The following is a 21,689-nucleotide window of genomic DNA, read 5'->3' on the forward strand; positions in this document are numbered from 1 at the left end:
GTATTAATTACTTACAGAGGATACTGGAACTTCTCTGCACACCTAAACATGCGTTGCATTCTGTATCGCTTGGTTTGCGATATCTGCATAATATATATATATATATATATATATATATATATATATATATATATATATATATATATATATATATATATATATATAAACTTCAGGAAAAACTCGAGGTTATCCCCGGAGCTGTTTGAATATTTTCTTCTCCTACCACCTCCTATATTCCATATTCTATGTGGACTTTATTTAAAGACAAAATACACTGACAAAAATACAGTAAGGAGTAGAACATAAATAATATCTCAGAGCCTGCATCTCGAATACTTCGTCCAGCTCCCCGGCGGTGGGCCGTGTGCCCAGAATGCTGCAGGCATTTCCCCTCTGGATTGCAACACTGAGTCTGAAAGAGGAAGCTGGCCGCTCTGTGATGAGCTTATCACCCATCTCTTTGAGGAACTTTAGAGTACATTTGTACCATTCTCCAAGGGTCTCTGAACCTACTGGGATGAAGTTATAGCAAGGGGGCAGGCCTTCATATTTGCGGATCTTCTGGGTTTCCCTGTAGCTAGCAGCTCCACTCCCTTCACCTGCAGAGTAAGGCAAGTAGATGTCCAGCAATGTGGCGGCACAGGTGTAGTCCCAGGCAATCTCATTACCATCCTTCCAGGGTAGCATAGTGACTCCATCAGAACGCTTTTGACTTCCATCAGACCATGGTACTTGGGGGTTCCCGTTCAGCTGGGCAACGGGCTGAGGCAAGATTTCTCTTTATGATGTCGTTGACCTCCTCATATCTAGCATACTTGTCTTCTGATGTATGACACACGAGACCGTGAAGTCCAAATTGATCAGCCGACGCCCTGCCGCAAATAAACCTACATTCGATGAGTATGAGGGAGGCTAGGCGAAGAGCAACACCAATCTGAATGGCTTGTGGGTCGAGTCGAGTGCCCAGGGAGGAAATGGGAACAGTTAAAAGGAAATCTCCTGAATGTGGTGCCTTCACCACTAGGAGACAAACTTTGTCCTTTTCTGAAGCGTTGGGGAGCATTGTGTTGGCAATTTTTTCCATTATCGGTTTGTCCCATTGGAACTGTTTGCGCTCTTTGGGAGGAAGTGGTCTGCTTGAGGGGGCTACAAGGGTGTCCCACAGCATAGCTGCTTTAATGAACCTGGAGTCTAGAGCTCCTACTGCACCTCTCAAGCGTTTGGGGACAATCCCCTTGACTAGTCCACTGGAATTCCACACACGAGGACAGAAACGCGTTGCCTTGCGCTCTCCTATACCTCCCAGTCCCACTGAAAGAGTTGATCTTTCAGTGATAGATTCAGTGCCTTCTTAAAGATTGATCTCAGGAGTGAGTCATATTCGTTGAGAGTTGGGTTGTTAAAAGAGGCTGCGCACCTCAGGAGGTGAGTCTTGGCAGAGTAAAACACCTTGTGAGGAGATACGGGGCATCATGGGCATCATGGGCATCAAGATCCCTTATTCTCTCCTCCATTCTCTTAAGGTCATTCAGTTTGTCCTTGAGGACAGTGTCGATGGTCTGATGACCCAGCGGTGCTCCCAAGAGGATGGATGGAGTGGTACTAGAGCTTCAGGAAAGATTGTTTGCACAGCTCTGATTATTTCCTGGTTGGTTGCGATTTCACACTTGGAGGGATTGAGGATGAATCCCAAGGCTTCTCCCTGTGTCTTCACCAGTTGTAGGTCCTCTAGCAGAGACTCTTCTGTACCTGCCAGAGTGCCATCGTCCAGGTACCAGATGTTGAGCTCGCTGCGCAAGCTGGAAGTTAGTTCTCTTACTGCCAAGCAGACGAGAAATGGAGCGAGTGAGTTACCCTGCTAAACACCCTTTGATGAGGGAATTTCATGTTCACCAAACAAAAGAATTGAAGGTTTGCTGTAGCCACCTGAAATGATGGGAAAAAGACTGGGGAACCGATCCCGGACAGCTGGCAAGACTACATCTCTTTTCACCATATTAAAGTTTAATTTGACAACGGCCTTGTCTTCTGGTAGGTCCCTGGTGCTACTAGGCCCTTGCTGCATGAGCTGCCGCTTCACTGCCTTGAGAGACCCCAAAAAGCCCAGTTGGTTTGGCTGGAGTAAACTAGCGGCTTCTACGCGAATGTTTCTTACTGCTGCTTTGGCAGCGAGACGGCGAAGGGCAATGGGTCTGATTCCCTGATCATTCTTCTTGAGAGCATATAATGAGGCTCCGAAAAAGAAAGGTTTAATTTCTTCTGGAATCCGCCCAGCCAGACAGTTGTTGACGAAGGCTGTTAACTCAGAAAGAGAAGAATTGATGCAGCTGTGCCGAGTACTGGATTTACCATCTCTTTGATGTGTTGTGATCGAATTCCAGTGTAACAACCTGTAGATCCTGCTGGAAATATATATATATATATATATATATATATACATATATATATATATATATATATATATATATATATATATATATATATATATATATATATATATATATATATATATATATATATATATATATATATATATATATATATATATATATATATATGTCGTGCCGAATATGTAAAATTGGTCAATTAGCAAGAACTCATTTAAAATTAAGTCCTTTCTAAAATTTTCTTTTATGCATTTAAAGATATATATTTTTCATTAATGATAATGTAAAAATTTAAAATTTTGCACCAAAAGGATCTTAGAAAACTTACCTAACCTTATTATAACAAGAACAATTTATTTTAGCCTAACTCAACTAAATATATTTTAAATACGTTTACAATAATTTAATACTAAACAAACAGTGAAATATATTTTTTTCGTTAGGTTCAGAATGATATTGGCGAAATTATTGCATACACAAATTTTCATTGTCCTATATGGCAAGATGAGCGTTGCTATTTAAGCCAAGATCGCAAGTTCTGCCTATTCGGCACGACATATATATATATATATATATATATATATATATATATATATATATATATATATATATATATATATATATATATATATATATATATATATATATATATATATATATATATATATAGTGTTCAACTGTAGCGACTATAATAATAATGATAATATTAAAATAATAAAAATAATATCTTTATTTCCACATGTACATGTACAAGGTATACAGGCCTGGCTGACACCAGTGATATATCTAAATGGAAAGCCGCTTGTTATGCAGAGTATCTCTGACAAATTAGGTAAATTTTGTCCCTAGGATGCGACCCACACCAGTCGACTAACACCCAGGTACCTATTTTGCTGATGGGGAAACAGGGACGGCAGGTGTCTTATGGAAACACGTCCTAATGTTTTCCAGCCGTACCAGAGAAAGCTTTATTTCGTTATTCTTGAAAGTGCACTCCGTTCGATGGTAATATAACCAGGAATTTTGCCACCAACCTTTCTACCACCTTGTGCATTCTCTTATTTATCGTTCATGACTCCCTGTCTATTAAATATTCATTTCATGTTGGATACCCAGGACTGGTATAGAAATGACTTCCTAAACACCTTAGACACTGAGCGAGTCATAACAACGTCTCGTCAGTAGACATTTTTCCTCTCTAAGAAAAAATCCATCAGCCACATCCACCGTTCATATATAGTAGAAATGAAGCGAACAGAGTTTGCTGTGCGCCAGTCAATTGGCCATGGACAACAGGAAGAGGTTGTTCTTTTGAGTGGGTGTTAGTTACACCTGACTAGCATGGGCCAGTGGGCCTGAAGCAGTGCGACTTCCTTCTTGAGTGGGTGTGACGGACCTGCCTAGCGTGGGCCAACAGACCTGCTGAAGTTTTCTTCTTTCTTACGTTGTCACCATCTACCTAGGTCACTTGCTGAAGCTTCCTCTGGAGTGCACCAGGGTGGAGGTAGTGCGGGCGGAGAGGAGACTGCTCCTGGTGGTGCGACGCAGCTGTGGTCTGACAGAACCATGAGGCAGTACTAGGATGCCTCCAAACTTGTCAAAAATGACGCTTCCCGGATGCTCGCAAAACTGACCTGAATGATGAAGGTTGACCGAATTCCCGGGTGTAGATGACACAGGGTCTTGGGTTAACACAGATAGGAAATCTCTCCAGTACTTCCGAGCACTGCGTTCTCGATATACATGGAATATGAAAAGGAAAAATCCTTGTAAAGTGTTGAAAATACAAAAGAGATAAGAAAACACAATTCGAGCTTCAGAGACGGCCAACAGTCCAAATATCCAGGTGAATCCAAGCAGAAAAAAAACACAAACTGCCATTCTGAACTGGTTCATGAAAAGGGTTCTCTCCGGCATGGTAGAGGTGACTCGGGCTCGACCACACACTGCCCCATGGATGATCATACTGAAGATGATTAAGTTGATTATCATTGTCGCCACCAGAGGAGGTAAAAATGAATATTTAAAACAGTCAACAGACATCCAACATATCTTTCCACTGGTATATTCTTCCTTGCTGTCGTATAAAGTTGGGTCGTAAACTAGCACTAACAGGATAGGCAAAAGAGGGATGCCCCAGGCACAAACCGAGGCTTTCCATAGGAATCTGGGAATGTATGTGCCAACAACCTTAACAAACTTCAGATACTGATGAACAGCCTCCACCAGCATCCAGGCGAAGGAGGCGAGAAGGAAGTAATGGAGTCCGACAGCAACTCCCCGACACAGAATGTCGTTCCAGGTCTGTTTGATGCCCGCCAAGAAAATGACAACACTGCAGAACACAGAAAAGGACAAGTTAACCAGAATCTTGTTGCTCAAAGATCGTCTCCACTTCTTAAACAGAAAAAAGGTTGTAAATACAAGAAGAAGCCCAATAATGGACAAGCAGCATCCGATAATTGTTATTATGTCAAGGGCTAAGGCGTGAGTATTTTCGAAATCTTTGTTCTTATCATAATTTATAAGCTGAGCAAAAGAAGTAAGGTGGTAGCAGAGGCAGACATGGTGGACACCTACACGTCCTCCTGTCTTACAGCCTTCCTCAGACCATCCTCCTCGCATCTCATTCTTGTTGAAGTCCCAGAAGACGCACTTAGTATCATTACCATCCAGATACGGTTTAAAGTAAATTTTTATTGGGTACTGCAAATCTCTAACTATTTCCCTTTTAAATGAAGCTTGAATAATGTGACTATTAACAGTATAGTTAGTGAGAGACGCATTATCTTTAAACAGCTTTTCATTCCTATAAACAGCAAAGGTTAACGGGACCTTTTCTTCTCCAAAATCACCGTGTCTTGCTTCTCTTGCTGAACTGGAAGCAATGGTATAGGTAAGGTTGCTAGGGAGTATGATGGCAGCCTCAGCGTCGCTCAGGTCTGATGACGAGACACCCTTCTCGAGCGTTTCCACCCGCTTCTCACCCTTTTCCTCTTCCCGAGATTTAAACCCAACGATCGTTGAGTTCACTTCCAAATCCAGACGCTCAACAGAGATAAACTTCCTTGAAGAGTTCTTTTTCTGGTCACCTTTTCTACTTGGAAGTTCCACTTGGAAAGTTAAGTCTTCGAAAGCTTTCAAGAGAGTACAAGAAGAATTCAGTTTCAACTGTACAGGCTGAATGGCCGTAGAATTTGCACCCATGATATTATTAATGGTCTCCACTATATCATCCAAATCAAGTCTAGCGCTTTCATCTTTAGAAAACGATTCAAAAGTTTTAGCTATAAAATGTATATCAATGGGCTGTAGCCACGAACTATTAGTAGTAAGTTCTGCCAGTGTGCTAGGAGAGGAAACAGATGGTCTCTTTAGATAGCTCTTTGGGTCATTGTTGATTTTCCAGAGTTTTCTAGTTAATTCTGAAGGTTTTCCTGTACAGTTACCAGCAACGCCCCAGTAGTAGCCTTCCAAAAAATCTCCCAAACATTCTCTTGTGACCGGCTCACCCTCATGTGTAATGCAGAGTTCGTTAGGTATTACAATAGCGTTTCCCCGTGTCGCTTTCCACGTAAGATTTCTATCGGAATAGTTACCATAGTTATATGTGGTGTCTTCAGGACAGCCGACCGTGCTCCGAATATCTCTGAAAGTGCAGTCTGAGAACTGTTCCCCAATGAGAAGTGTGTTACTGAGATTCTTAAAAAGTTGGCTTTCTTTTATATTTGAAACACTTTCCTTCACTTCGCATTCTAAATGAAAGTTATGCAACAATTTGTTGTCTGTTAGTTCATGATGATAAAAAAAGTTCCTGGAACTGAACCTTAAACTGTTAGCAAGCCTACTGCTCCTCAGGCTGGCCATGAATATATCAGTGCAACTGTCTGTCGATCTCAAACGCTTTTGTGTTATCATGAATGTGCTATCGTGTTGCTCTGGATCGTAGTCTTTCTCCTGCGAAAGTATTACAACAAAAGTAATTTTTCCGTGATCTCTGTGAAGGAAAATGTTGGAGGTTGCGAGCGCGAGCGGTGGGTGTGTCCAGGCCAAACACTGGTAGTAACCCTGTCTATTCACCTTCAGTTCATACTGGCAGTCTTGGTCCTCTGTGTGTTCGTGCTTTGTGTATTCACCGTTGACATAACAGCGGATATCCTTATCATACTTGTCTATCAACATTTGTTTAGGGTCCACGTCGATGCACATCGTTTGTGAAACTTCATTGTCTGGTTCATGTATTTGCAGACGCATAAGTTTATTAGAAGATAGTATTTGCTGACATAATATGTTTTGCTTAGTTATTTCTTCACCCTCGAGGATCCACCCATCCTGGGTCAGTGTGCCATACTTCTTAGTGTAGTCCGTCTCTGCCAACCAGTTGATGGTGTCTACAGATCCATTGTAAAGTAATCTTTCGTGGATCCACTTCACCCCCATCCAGACGTCATTAACATTATGTATTTTAAGGTGTTTACGATATATCAAGTCCATGAACCCTACGTTAGGGGATGGCAACTGAGCTCCTCTCTCATCACAAAAATCATTAGCTTCAGGCCAAGTGAGATTCCCCTGATTCATAAAAAGTTTAAAGCAAATTTCATTGTCTCTCTCGAGCCTGGTTATGTTCCACCCGGTAAGGCACGAACCACTGCTCGTTGACTCCAGCGATAAATCATTAATATCTATAATTGTCAGAAATGAAAGATGTGCGTTACAGTCAGAAGTTTCGAGCTGGTTTGTTCCCATGTTCATCGCCAAGCAGTCATCATGGATGCGTGGGTGTTGTGTAGCCCACGATATATTGTATTTGTAGTACTGGCTAATCCAGTTACGGTAACTATGCTTAGACTGGTGTGGACCCATGTAGATCAGCGGACTTAGTCTTCGCAATCTTTTAAATGGTAGCCAAATTTTTCTGTTTTCAACCAGCTGTTTGATCACATCGTACACAGATGAATCGCTTTTCTTCATATAAAGTATACTTTCTTCCTGACCTGTAACGAAGCTGGTTCGGAACCCATCCGTCCAACTGTCCGGCGTTGACACAGCTACACACCTGTTTTGGATTTCAGTGGAACTCCGTGGACACCGGTCCTGCCACTCACATAAAGAGGGATCAAATTCGAGTTGTGCTCCATGAAGATAATCCCACACGCACCGTCCCGGAGAAAGCTTGTTGTACTTTACTTTACACTTGTAGTTTTGAGGGTGAACGTCTCCTGCTTGGACAGTCGGCCATTTTAAGTCCTGCTGAGAACCAAAAGATTTTGTCTCGCCTATGCAAAGCGTTGGAAAGACAATATTTGAAGAAGATAAAAAACCACTCTCAATAAACTTTTCTTTATAGGTCGGAATACTTAGCTTAAAATTACGTATGTCTGTTGCAAGAAATGGAAGCAGGTCTTGTCTGGGCACGTGAAGATGAAAGCTGTAATTTGCCAGTATGTGTGCTGCCTGTGTCACTTTCTCAACGGAGATGACATCCAGGGTGTAAGTGGAAATGTTTGCGAATTGTTGACGGAAAGATTTACGCAATAGCCACTTCGTCGCATTTACGGTACTCCCGGGTAAGGACTCATTGATATGGGCGTTGAAGATAAACACCAGCCTATCTTCCAGTGTCACCAAAACCTTATTACTTGCAAGGCGCGTAGGTACATTGGGCACCCAGGCTTCACACCAGTATGTGCCCTGGTTGATGAACAAGGGCGGCACCTCTTTCATTCCCGGCAGGAGAGTGGCAGTGTCGGACTTGGTAGCGTCGTGGATGATGGCCGGCATCATATTCTCGACGCAGTGGTTCATGTACACCAGATCCTGCCAAGACACCAAAATCATTAATTACATTTTAGTTAGTTTAAAGTTTTCAACTATGCTTCGATTAATTTAAAATTAATGTACTTGGGGTAATATTACACTGTCATACGTGTTTCAGTTAGCTTATCATTATTGTGAATGCTACTAAATGTTAGTTTCCTATAACATGTCTTAGATGATAGAGGAAACAATAAACATTAGTATCCTGTTCTTGCATCAACAATATTAATAAAAAATTCCTAATAATGTTAATAATAATTATGATAAATATAATAATAATAATAATAATAATAATAATAATAATAATTAATAATAATAATAATAATAATAATAATAATAATAATAATAATAATAATAATGAAGCTAATAATAATAATAATAATAATAATAATAATAATAATAATAATAATAATAATAAAGCTAATAATAATAATAATAATAATAATAATAATAATAATAATAATAATAATAATACACGGATATATTCACGAACTGGTGTATGTCTTTTAACGTAACGGAAAAACAAGACAACCTCCACAGACAGAAGGGACCCAATATCCAATTAAAGATGCCATACGGCGAGGGATTAGTAATGATGTTGAGAGGACGAAGGAGGAGTTGTTGAGATGCTTTTGGGTATTTAGAGAGGTTATAGCTTAATAGGATGACCAAGAGGGTGTATAACTTCAAGGTGGAAGGGAGAACGAGTAGGTTCGTACCAAGAAGGGTTAGAGGAATGATATGTAGGAGGTATTAAGTTGTAGGGGCTTAAACACCACATGTGAGTTTGAAAGACCGGGGTAGAGATAAGTGGTTTTAAGGACATTTAAAAGTGATTCGGGAAAGCGGGTAACCATACTTGAGTCCTGGAGGTAGACGGTATAGTTCCTTCACTTTGGAGGACAGGGGCTGTTGCCGTTCAAAGAACTATTTCAATTGCGTTATCTTTGAACTTCTGAAAAGGTAATTTGTAATTTTTTTTTTTCTTTTTAAGGTCATCCTACCTTGGTGGGAGACGGTCGATGCGGTGAAAAGAAAGCGATATATTGAATCAAAGTTACAGTTTGAATTATAAATTAACTCATTCTGAAATATTAGTAAAAAGAGTGTGTTGAATAACTAACACCTGATGTTAGTAAATTATCTCTAGAAATCATAAGTACTTGTTGCTCAACCCGTCCTTTTAACCTCAGATATCAAGTCACTGTTGTAAATATAGTCGAATGGGTGAATGTTAAAGGCGTCTTACAATACAATCTTTGCACTGCTGACCTCGCCTCTGGCAAGACACAGTTGCTCTGCTCACACTGAAGAAGTATCCCTTCGATCACAGTCGGAGAGGGAAATTCTCTAGTCTACTCTTCCACGATATCACATCGTGTGAAGATCAAACCCACAAGCTCATGTTCCATAGTAAACAATCCCTCGAAGCTTACTCTTGCAACTGCCCTTAAAAAGCAACCTATAGGTCATGTTCTCCGGCATCATGTCACTCAAAGGCGCCTTCCTAGTCGCTTACACCGACGAGGAGGCCGAAAAGTCCTCACTCCTATTGCTGTCAAGACTCGCAATCTTGGCTTTGTTATCTCCAACTCTCCTTAAAAGCAAAACGATCTGTGTTCCTGAAACGACTTGACAGGATAGTCACGGCCCTCTTTAACGAAGAACTCAAGTCATCCATTGAAGACCAGAATGCCTGGGCCTCGATAGACACCATCACGAAGATACCCAACGCCGCCTCCATGATTAAGGCCACCTGTACGGACATCGCTATGGCTGCCCAAGCTCTATCTGACGGACTTGCCATTTCATACTACTATATTAACCCTAATCATATCGAGCCTGAACGCTTTAAACATATTTCTGAGTTGAACCTGATATTCCTACAACCACACCACCAAGGAATGCCATATCAAGGACAAAAAAAATGTTCTACTTACGGGAATGATGGACATGACTACAGATCCTGCATCACCACTACTGCTCCTGCTTGCCCTAACTGCAAGAATAATCACCATATTCTTGCTGCTAAATGTCATGTAAGAAAGAAAATCTTATCCAAGGAGATAGAAGAAGACCTGAGGAAGACCACAGTTAATTCATTAACATATGCTGCTATAACGAAACTACAGACTGACACCACCAAGATTCTGCAGGCAACACGACAGACGCCTCCACTCAACAACTCTCTCTCCACTTCCTAAGGAAGTTCCTTCGAAAATTTACTATCGCATGATGTTTGCTCACATGCAAAATGTAACACAACCTAGATCCTTCAAAACTAATATCAATGAACTTTTCAGACCCAACATCATACTAAGTTTTACCTTCCCTGATTCTCCACCTTCAGCTGATATACTCAAGATTACTCCAAAAAATCAACTTATCAGTACCTGGAGACATGATTACAGAACCAGAACCTGATAACTGCACTTGATCAGAACCACCTGCAGCCAGTGACAAGATTCCTGCAAATCTCACTGATGATGACGTGCCACAGCTGTTGACCAATACACATCTATCCAAGGAAGAAGAAAATGAACAAATGGAAGAAGAAAAAGAAGACAGAACTTGGGAAAATATAGCCTTCTACACAACTGAACCATAGAGCAAGACAATGCATTGGGAGGAAGTGATCTCTCAACTTCCACAAGGAACTATCAAGTTTACCATCACTTCTGAAAACTTCATTACACTTCAAGAAACAATTTTATACCTTTGAACGCTTAAAAACGACCCCAATAACAGCCCATATTACAGAGTAGAGCATATGGTCGGAGAAGTGGCTAATATACTATAGCCAGGTGAGTCGAAGCGGAAGGAAGCGGAACCACAGGTGTGTCTACAAGATTCATTGTAAAATATGTGATTAAGTTTATTACGGTCGAACTGGAAAAAGTCTTGAACTAAGATTACAGCAACATAAATGTAGCATTAGAAGTGGACAAGATTCTAATGCTGTGTTTATTTATGTGAGAGATTTTTAACCATCCAATTGACTTCCAAAAGGATGAAAAAGTTATATCTAGCAGGTTCATGGTCGAGAGAAATATAGAATAATGTTTCACAAAAAATATTTTTGAAAATAATATGAATATTGCTTTAGGAATATACAAATTGGACTCATTTTTAATTAATAAAATTTGGGAAGATTTTAAAATACATTAGACAAGTAAAATCTTAAAGCTTGGGTAGAATGTAAACTGTGTTTGACAGATCCTTGACTACCTACGTACCTACCCGTACCTACCTACCTACCTACCTACCTACCTACCTACCTTATCGTAAAAAAGTCAGGTGTTGTAAGGCTACCGCGAGGTGTACTTGTATCCTTATATTCCTTCCTGTTGTTTATTTAATGTAAATATATACGTATATATATATATATATATATATATATATATATATATATATATATATATATATATATATATATATATATATATATATATATATATATATATATATATATATATATATATATATATATATATATTATTTCGTGCCGAACAAGTAAAACTGGTCAGTTAGCAAGAACTCATTTAAAATTAAGTCCTTGTTAAAATTTTCTCTTATACATTTAGAGATATATATTTTTCATTTATGTTAATATAAAAATTAATGAATTTGTACCAGAAGAACCTTAGGAAGCTTACCTGATCTTATAATAACAAGAGCAATTTAATTTAGCCTAATCCAACTAAATATATTTTATATAAGTTTCCAATAATAATAAACAAACACAATGAAATATATTTTTTTTCGTTAGGGTCAGGATGATTTTTGCGAAATTATTGCATGCTCAAATTTTCGCTTGCATTATTCGGCATGAAGAGCGCTGCTATTTAAGCCAAAATAGCAAGTTTTACCTATTCGGCACGACATTATAAATATATATATATATATATATATATATATATATATATATATATATATATATATATATATATATATATATATATATTTATATATATATATATATATATATATATATATATATATATATATATATTTATATATATATATATATATATATATATATATATATATATATATATATATATATATATATATATATATATATATATATATATATATATAACAAAATCTTAAGATTATCCTTGAATACATTTTACTTACTTCTCCGAGGCTGTGTCCCCTTTGCACCACTTGATACAAATGTATTTCATTAATTTATTCACGGACACCATACTTAGAGGACTATGACTTGGAATTAACAAGCATTATCATTTAGCAGCTATCATTTAGAACTTATTTGCCGCACACTGTGGCTATGCCTAATAGCTAAAACAAATCACCTTCCTCCAGAAGACTCTTGGTTGTGAGTGCAAACGTTTTCCTGTTGTCCTGTTGTAGGCGGTGCAGGCCAGAGTGAGGTCTTGGAACTGAGAGGTAGTGAGAGAGAGCCACCCATAGCTGCCCGCCCCAGCACTGGTCTCCACACGCAGCTCTACCTCTTCACCATATCTTTCGTCCTGCTTACCTGAGGAGATGTATGGTTTATCTATCTATCAGTCTCTCAAATGATCATAACATCTATCCGATCAATACAAAAATGAATAAAATAACTCCCGTATACACAATTAGTAATTATATCATTCAGTTTATCGGTATAATTTTAATTCAAAAATTAACAAGAGCTGTGCAAGTAGTTTTTAAAACAAGTGAAAAATATAAAAATGTAATATATGGTTCGTCCAGATGGTATTCCAGGTGCCACAGAAACCAAGATGGATTACGGAACTCTTGGCTCCTGAATTAACAGAACCTCAGCTGAATGTATTGATAAATATTTAATATGACTAGAGTTTTCTGCCTTGTTTCCTGTGCTTACATATTGTTAGGTAAAAGGACATAGATGCAAGTAATGTGACATTTTATTGTGGCAACGTTTCGCTCTCCAGGAGGTTTGTCAAATCGTTCAAAAGATCCAATGACACAAAAGGTATATATAAATAGACACCGCGTGAGGTAGGTAGGTTGATAGTAGTAGTTGCAGTAGTAGTAGTAATGTTAGTAGTAGTAGTAGTAGTAATAGTAGTAGTAGTAGTATAGGTGGAGGTAATTCTAGGTTGCTATATGATGGTAAGGTTTATTTTTTTAGTAGGATTCAGGCTAATGCCCCCCGAAAGGTAATTAAAGATGACTTTGTACATTTACGATCGTCTCTGAATCTCATAGATGGTTGGAGGAGTTTCTGTGCTCCACACAAGTTGTTCAAGTTGTCGTTTCTGCATGTACTTACTGTTTCACCGACGTATACCTTGTCACAACCGCAATGGGTTGTGTAAACACCCGCATTGACTGGTTCAAGGTTTTTGACTTTGGTCCAGGTCAGGTCGTTGATGGATGTACTGGGTGTAATGGAGACTGTAGTGTTGGTTTATGAAAGTACTTTGGAGACGTTTAATGCAACTTGACAGTTGGGAAGGGTTATCACTGGTTTTGAAACACTGGATTAGATTAATTTCTGGATTTTAAATCCAGTATTTCCATACTTCTTTCTTAAAGTAACATGATGTATTAAACTGATTTACATGTTACAAAAGCTATATGCTACCTTAATAAAATATAATGATCTTATCCGGGAAATAAACTGCATACGACAATGAGCAATCTGCTCGTCAGTTAAGTTTGCAATTGCAACCGAACTGTCCTTCGTTCATAACTGCCCCATCCACCTCTCAAAGAATACTCCACGATGCCGATGAGGGGCTTATGATCTTGATATAAACTTGAATGCCTTTCATTCCAATAGGCGCTGTTTGACCTCTATTGCCTTAGCGCTTTTTCCATGAATATAATAATAATTTGCCCTCTCAAACATACTAAAGTATTACGAACACAGGTGTAGTTTAGGCCTGCACACCTGGCTGTAGCAAAATAACCACTTAGGAATGAGCAATGAGGCAGCAGAGAGAGCAATTGTCTGTATTTCTTACACCAAAAAATAAGCTGGCATTTACAATATATATATATATATATATATATATATATAAACACTGATCTCTGGCTGAAGGAGACTCGAACCTACGAACCTTAGGACAAGGTACGCAGTGCTTTACCAATCTACCCACACTGGACCAATACCTTGGCGTGTAGCATGAGCTACACGTTTTGATCCAAGGCAGCCAGCTTTCAGGGAGAAGGCTTACAGCTTTTCATCTCATCCCCTGCATGCATCAGCCTTACTAGAGATTTCGCATGCTCTCGCGAATTCCTTGCATATATATATATATATATATATATATATATATATATATATATATATATATATATATATATATATATATATATATATATATATATATATATATATATATATATATATATGCAAAACAACCACTCTGAAAGAATAGAGAAATTCCAAGCGCTTTCGTGACTACTCACATTGATAATGTGAGTAGTCACGAAAGAGCTTGGAATTTCTCTATTCTTTCAGAGTGGTTGTTTTGCATATTCTGAAATCACCTGTTTACTGTGATCTTATTGCATATATATATATATATATATATATATATATATATATATATATATATATATATATATATATATATATATATATATATATATATATATATATATATATATCTACATATGGCGTGCCGAATAGGTAAAACTTGCTATTTTGGCATAAATAGCAAGGCTCTTCTTGCTGAATAAGGCAAGCGAAAATTTGTTTATGCAATAATTTTGCAAAAATCATTCTGAATGTAATGAAAAAAATATATTTCATTGTGTTTGTTTATTATTAAATTATTATAAACTTATCTAAAATATATTTAGTTGGATTAGGCTAAATTAAACTGCGCTTGTTATAATAACCTTAGGTAAGTTTTCTAAGGTTCTTTTGGTACAAAATTATTAATTTTTACACTAACATAAATTAAAACAATATATCTTTAAACATATAAGAGAAAATTTTAGAAAGGACTTAATTTTAAATGAGTTCTTGCTAATTAACCAATTTTACCTATTCTGCACATCATATACATTGCCTATGTATAGTATATGAAGCTATGTACAATGAGCCAATTTTACCTATTCTGCACATCATATACATAGCCTTTGTATAGTATATAAAGCTATGTACCATGAGGCAAATGCAAACACAAGCCATAGTAAAAACCGCATTTACCAGATGTGAAGGTAAGCCTGCCAAGGATGATGCACAAGTGTACCACATTGCTTCACAACTTTGGCAGGCTTCGTGTGATTACTGGTTGAACCAAGCTACTGGTATAATGATGGGGCTTCTGCTCGTTAAATCATTAGCACCTGTTTCGCTGGTGGGGAAGCATACTCCAAATAAAATGTAACATACTCTTAGCATTCCACATACGGGAAGTTTTTATTTTTATACCAAATGTTATGTTAATATGTTACATTTGATTAGATTAATGTTCATTAACCTAAATTTACATTTAATTAACCGGTATTCACGTTAAAAGTGGGCCTTACGTCTGGCAGGTCAGGTCATATCTTTTCGACCTTTTAGGTTCGTTTTTTCACTAACTTTAAAAAACTGGATGAGCAGTAGTGAGAAGCTGAATATAATTTTCTCATATTAGTCGAACATAATATTAACGTTTAATAAGCTCTCGTAACACTGCAGTATCCCTGGCTGCCTTCAAGAGGACTCGACAAATTCCTGATCAGCCAGGGTGTGGTGCTTACGTCGGACTGCAAGCGGCGGGTATTAATAATCTGTTCGATCAGTCTACAACCCTGTGGCTTGGTCTGGGACCGGGCCACAAGGGAGGTGACCTCAGGAATGGATTGCGTATTCGACAATACTTATAAATAATACAACTCTCATATTCTAATGGTTTTAAACTCACCTATATGTCTGTGTGGACCCATGACGCATAAGAAGGGAAGCTGGTCTGTGCATGGGTGAAGCTGGAACTCTTGGCGTCCTACATGTAGAGCAGCACAGTCCCTATCCCACAGTTTGGGCAGTTCTCGCCACGTCACGAAGTCGCTGGACGCTGGGAAAAAGTCTGTTATGATCTCAGTCCACAGCTGATGCTTGCTATATGTCAAGATTTTCACGGCTATCCATGGAACTTAGGATTATCATGCTAAATTTACCTAAGCATTAATTTGAATTAGTTATGATTGGCATGCAAAGAATATCATGAAATTTAATTATTCATGATGGCATGCCTAGTGTTAGAAGTATTAACACATAAACATAAGTTACAAGTGTATAATAAACAGCCAAAGAAGTTTAAAAGAAAATAATAAATATTGAGCAGGCAAAACAAATACTACGGTGGGTCTCTCACGTCCGATTATTTCTGAAATAAAGTAATGTATGCAACACTTCCATAAATTTATTTAAGAAACTTATCGCCCACCATGAATTTGCATAATAAAAACAACTTAGTGGGCTAAATATTCCTTAAATAAAATGTCCTGAGAGACTGCTTAATAGTCTTGATTGCTGAATGTATTACATAGATGTAATTGCTTTGATATACAGTATATATTATAGATATGCAAACATTAGACTGAAATCATTCGAATTATTAAATTATTCTGTGTAATTAAATTATTCGAATTAAAAGGCGATGTGTGGTGAGTAAGGTGGACTGGCATGTGGAGAGGATGGATAGTGTAATTAGGTATTGAAATTATTCACTTTCAGGTTTTTAAAGGACAGTGTTTTGATTGTTAATCCAATGTTTTTTTTTTTTATTATTATCACACTGGCCGATTCCCACCAAGGCAGGGTGGCCCGAAAAAGAAAAACTTTCACCATCATTCACTCCATCACTGTCTTGCCAGAAGGGTGTTCTACACTACAGTTTTTAAACTGCAACATTAACACCCCTCCTTCAGAGTGCAGGCACTGTACTTCCCATCTCCAGGACTCAAGTCCGGCCTGCCGGTTTCCCTGAATCCCTTCATAAATGTTACTTTGCTCACACTCCAACAGCACGTCAAGTATTAAAAACCATTTGTCTCCATACACTCCTATCAAACACGCTCATGCATACCTGCTGGAAGTCCAAGCCCCTCTCCAACCTTTCCTAGGCCGACCCCTACCCCTCCTTCCTTCCACTACAGACTGATACACTCTTGAAGTCATCCAATGTATTTTGCTTACATTATTTGGTTCATGTGTGCCTCAAGAGACATGTTAGGAGGGCTGTTTAATTCTAGTTTTTTTTTTTAACCAAAGTCTATGATCCTATGTTTATGATGTACTGCATTTGGTCTCCTGTGTGTTGTACCTATTTACTTTCCCGTGTATTTGTTGCGAAAAATATTCCTGTAGTATGTTCCTTTTAAATTTTCCGACAAACAGCCGTCATTTATATTCTTCTCCTCAGATTTACGTCCTTAACGTCGTGAATACTTGATTCAGTTTTCTTTTATTAACACATCGGCAGGCAGGGGGACCCGGAAAAGAAGAAACATTTTCATCATAATTCAGTCCATCACTGTCTTGCCAGAGGCGCGCCTACACTACAGTTATAAAATTTCAACTTATTAACACTCCTCCTCAAGAGTGCAGGCACTGTACTTCCCACCTCCAGGACTCAAGTCCGGCTAATCGGTTTCCTTGAATCCCTTCATAAATGTTACCTTGCTTACACTCCAACAGCACGTCAAGTCATAAAAACCATTTGTCTCCACTCACTCCTATATAACACGCTCACGTTTGCTTACTGGAAGTCCAAGCCCCACGCACACAAAACCTCCTTTTTTCCCCTCCCTCCAACCTTCCCTAAGCCGACCCCTATCCCGCCTTCCACTACTGATTTATACACTCTCCAAGTCTTTCTGTTTCGTTCCATGAAGAGGATTTTGCTCATAATTATTGAGCTACTCTCAGTGCAGTTCAAAAGTTGTGGGCATTTTAAAAGAATTTCAACCGCCTGTTTATATTAAACCCCACAAACTGTTACATCCAAGACACTTAAGTGTCTCCAAGTTACTTGAGCTGTACGAAGTACTTAAGCTCTACTTTACAAGAACTGTCCTCAGTGAGAGGCTCCTCTCATGCGAAAGTTTCCCGCAGGAGCTCAATAATCCCTTCACAAAGCTGTATCTTCAGTTTTTAGATTTTGTTCACCTCATCTTCAATAATCTGAGCAAGTAAATGCAGTCAGAGCGTCCTTAGGTTCATACGTTACATAAGTCAGTGTCACTGTCTTTCAGAATCTTCCTTGAATGTTACCTCGATTGTGTTTACGCAGCAAAAACACCAGTGACCAATATTGAATTTAAAATTCTTCATAAATTTAAAGAATTCCCATTCATCTACCTTGGTGCTATTATTGGGATATCAATCTCTCAGCAAACATTACCATTTCTAATAATAATAATAATAATAATAATAATAATAATAATAATAATAATAATAATAATAATAATAATAATAATAATAATAATAATAATAATTATTATTATTATTATTATTATTATTATTATTATTATTATTATTATTATTATTATTATTATTATTATGATTATTATTATTATTATAATTTATAATCTGGTGCTCAAAATTCCCACTATAATAAGAGATTAAAATGGGTGGTCGGAAGGCGAGAGGATTTTTCAGAAAATTACCGCCACTTGGCTACACGCTCTCAAAAAAGGTTCGCTACCTCTTCCCTAGACACTAACACATTAGGCTGTATCTGTTTATAATGTTTATGCCCCGGAGTATTTTGTATGTCATAGTATTCATTTTTTTTTTAATTCGTCTTGTCCAACATCTGTGTCAGTCTAGGATAAGCCTCTGAACTCTCTTGGACATTATTGAATATACTTAGCAAGATGAGGGTTCCACAGTACTGAATACTCAAGAATTATTCTTATGTATGAGGTGTCTAATGTTCAGAAAAATCTCTTGACCTTAATGTTTATTAGCCTTGTTTATGCTTCTCGTGTATTTCAGTGTATGTGTCTTTCGACACTACTTATATTAACAATGATGTTTACTTTTGAGTCCTATTCTGTGGCTGATTTTTTTTTTTTTTTTTTTTTTGCTTCTCCCGGTGGTACGTTGTTTCCATCGCCCGGGTTCGTTACTAACAGGTACTGAGCTCTAATACCCATTTGACTAATTTTCTGAAGCTTGTAAAGGCCTTTTCTAATTTGCAATCGTTCGTCTTTCGTCATTAGTATTACATCATACATAAACACTGGCATGCTGAAAGCCCTTTCAACTGGTAGGTCGAGTCCTGTAGAATGTGAGCATTTAGTTAACAACCTAGAGATTCTGGGAATTTGCTACGCCACTTGCTAGTGTCTCGCTATTGGAACAGAGTCAAAAGATTCCCATGACCTACCAGTAGCCGAATTAATTTAATTGACTTATATTGCTGCTTTATACGACCTTCGTCCAAGTGTTCCTTGACTTTTTAATTTTCTGGCTAATGAATTTTTAACTTTTGTCTTTACCATGTATGTTTTAAGGTCACTACAGTTTCCAGCACTTTCAGATATGCGATTTCCGGAGATGGCACACCAGAAACGCTTAGTAGGTACCATCTTTGGAGTTTGTCAGCTAATACTTTTTATCGTCATGATAGACTGCCTGGTGCTAATTCTGTTTGTCTTTCTTATTATTATTATTATTATTATTATTATTATTATTATTATTATTATTATTATTATTATTATTATTATTATTATTATAATCAAGGGGGAAGCGCTAAACTTGTCTTTCTTAAAAATGATACAATATTTGCAATTTTTTATTTGGTTAATGGTTCTCTTTTATCAAATATATAAATGCAATCCAGAGTAAGTAAATTTCTCAGAACATTTTGTTCCCAGCTTTATTTTTTACATACAGTTTTCAGTATTTTATCGTTTATCTTCATTTAATTTTTACAAGTTTTAAATTCAAGATTAATAACGTTTGACAGAGTCATAAGCAAGACAATAACATTTAATATTTTTGTGTAGCGCTTAACTCCCGTTGGATATTCAGAGCAGAGTGTTCGAGTCTCGATCCTCCGTCCGCTAATCGTGAGATACAAGCACTACTCTCGCAGCCAACCAAACTGAGGAAGGAATCCTAAAAAAAGAAGACAAAAATTACATGGTATATATCTTGTGATAAAAATCGTAAACTGTGAAGATATAAAAAGTGTAGCAGACGATACACAAAAGTAACAAAAGGCACAAAACTTTTGTGGCTAGAAATAAGACTTTCCACTTAAGAAATCCCATATATTTCAAGAATAAAAAAATATCTAACACAACAATAAGTACAAAGAACCAAACAAAATTATCAGCACCGAACGCAGGGCGTAAACCTGAAATCATGAGATACAGCGCACTGCTAAACCTTCCCTGAGCTGCTGGTCGAACGCTTGAGAAGACAGTTAAGATAACATCAGTGTATAATGAAGATAGTCTGAGGAGAAAACCATGCGAGCAATTGTAAGTTGTGCTTGAGAGAGCCTGTGATATGTGGCTGTGGAAGAGAGAAGATGAGTAGGTATCCGGGGACGAAAGGGGGGAGGGTTGTATACTGTGTACTTGAAAGAGTCCGTAACATGTGGATATGACAGGGAGAGGGAGAGTATCGGTGGGGGTATGGATATTATATGCTTGAAAGAGCAAGTAATTTAAGTATGTGAAAGGAACAAGATAAGAGGATATCTGGAGGATATGGATACAGTGTGCTTAGGAGAGATTATAACATGTGGCTGTGGCAAGAAGAGGAAAGGGTATCCGGGGAGTGTGGATACATTGTGTTTGGAAAAGCCTGTGACGTGTGGATGTGGCAGAATGGAGATAAGGCAACCGGGGTGCTGATGCGGTGTGTTTTGACGCCCACCTACAGCTTTTTCCAACAAAATTAGGTGAGCACGCAGCGAGCTGTTACCCTGCTCTATATGATACACTATGGATACAAAAGCATGGTAAATTCCACTGTCATACTCTAACACAAAGAAATAGTTCAATGTGTCAGCCTAAGCTGGGAAACTTCAGCTGTAAATGAGAATATTATCGTGTTATCTACTGTGGTTCATTGATACAGTATAGGAACAATGTTGAGAGTTTTGTAGTTCTGTGTTTCTGCCTTTTCGAGTGTTTGTGTGTGTGTGTGCATTTATGTGTGTGTGTATGAGCATATGTGTGTGTGTGTGTGTACTCACCTAGTTGTGGTTGCAGGGGTCGATTCATAGTTCCTGGCCCCGCCTCTTTACTGGCCGCTACTGGGTCACTCTCCCCGCACCATGAGCTTTATCATACCTCTGCTTAAAGCTATGAATGGATCCTGCCTCCAATACATCGCTTCCCAAATTATTTCACTTTCTGAGTACTCTGTGACCGAAGAAATACTTCCTAACATCCCTGTGATTCATCTGTGTCTTCAATTTCCAACTGTGTCCCCTTGTTGCTGTGTTCCATCTCTGGAACATTCTGTCTCTGTCCACCTTGTCAATTCCTCTCAGTATTTTATATGTCGTTATCATGTCT

The 21,689-nt window shown here is 38.0% G+C and overlaps 1 protein-coding gene across 3 annotated transcripts in view; it reads right to left on the minus strand.

The window, feature by feature from the left end:
• Positions 1-3,064: 3,064 nt before the first annotated feature.
• LOC128699219 (uncharacterized) overlaps positions 3,065-21,689 on the minus strand; it is a 47,337-nt gene continuing 28,712 nt past the window's right edge. Inside the window, exons 3-5 of one of the 3 annotated variants that reach the window (XM_070096539.1) lie at positions 16,070-16,219; positions 12,527-12,711; positions 3,065-8,207 (exon numbers count right to left, since the gene is read on the minus strand). In XM_070096539.1, coding sequence (XP_069952640.1) covers positions 3,852-8,207; positions 12,527-12,711; positions 16,070-16,219 — 4,691 coding nt within the window. In that variant the 3' untranslated portion in view covers positions 3,065-3,851. Of the gene's footprint in view, positions 8,208-12,526; positions 12,712-16,069; positions 16,232-21,689 lie in introns of those variants that run through there. The other 2 variants (XM_070096538.1, XM_070096540.1) reach the window with 2 other exon arrangements.

The sequence above is a fragment of the Cherax quadricarinatus genome, chromosome 54 (assembly GCF_038502225.1).
Source record: "Cherax quadricarinatus isolate ZL_2023a chromosome 54, ASM3850222v1, whole genome shotgun sequence".
In the NCBI taxonomy this organism is placed as follows: domain Eukaryota; kingdom Metazoa; phylum Arthropoda; class Malacostraca; order Decapoda; family Parastacidae; genus Cherax; species Cherax quadricarinatus.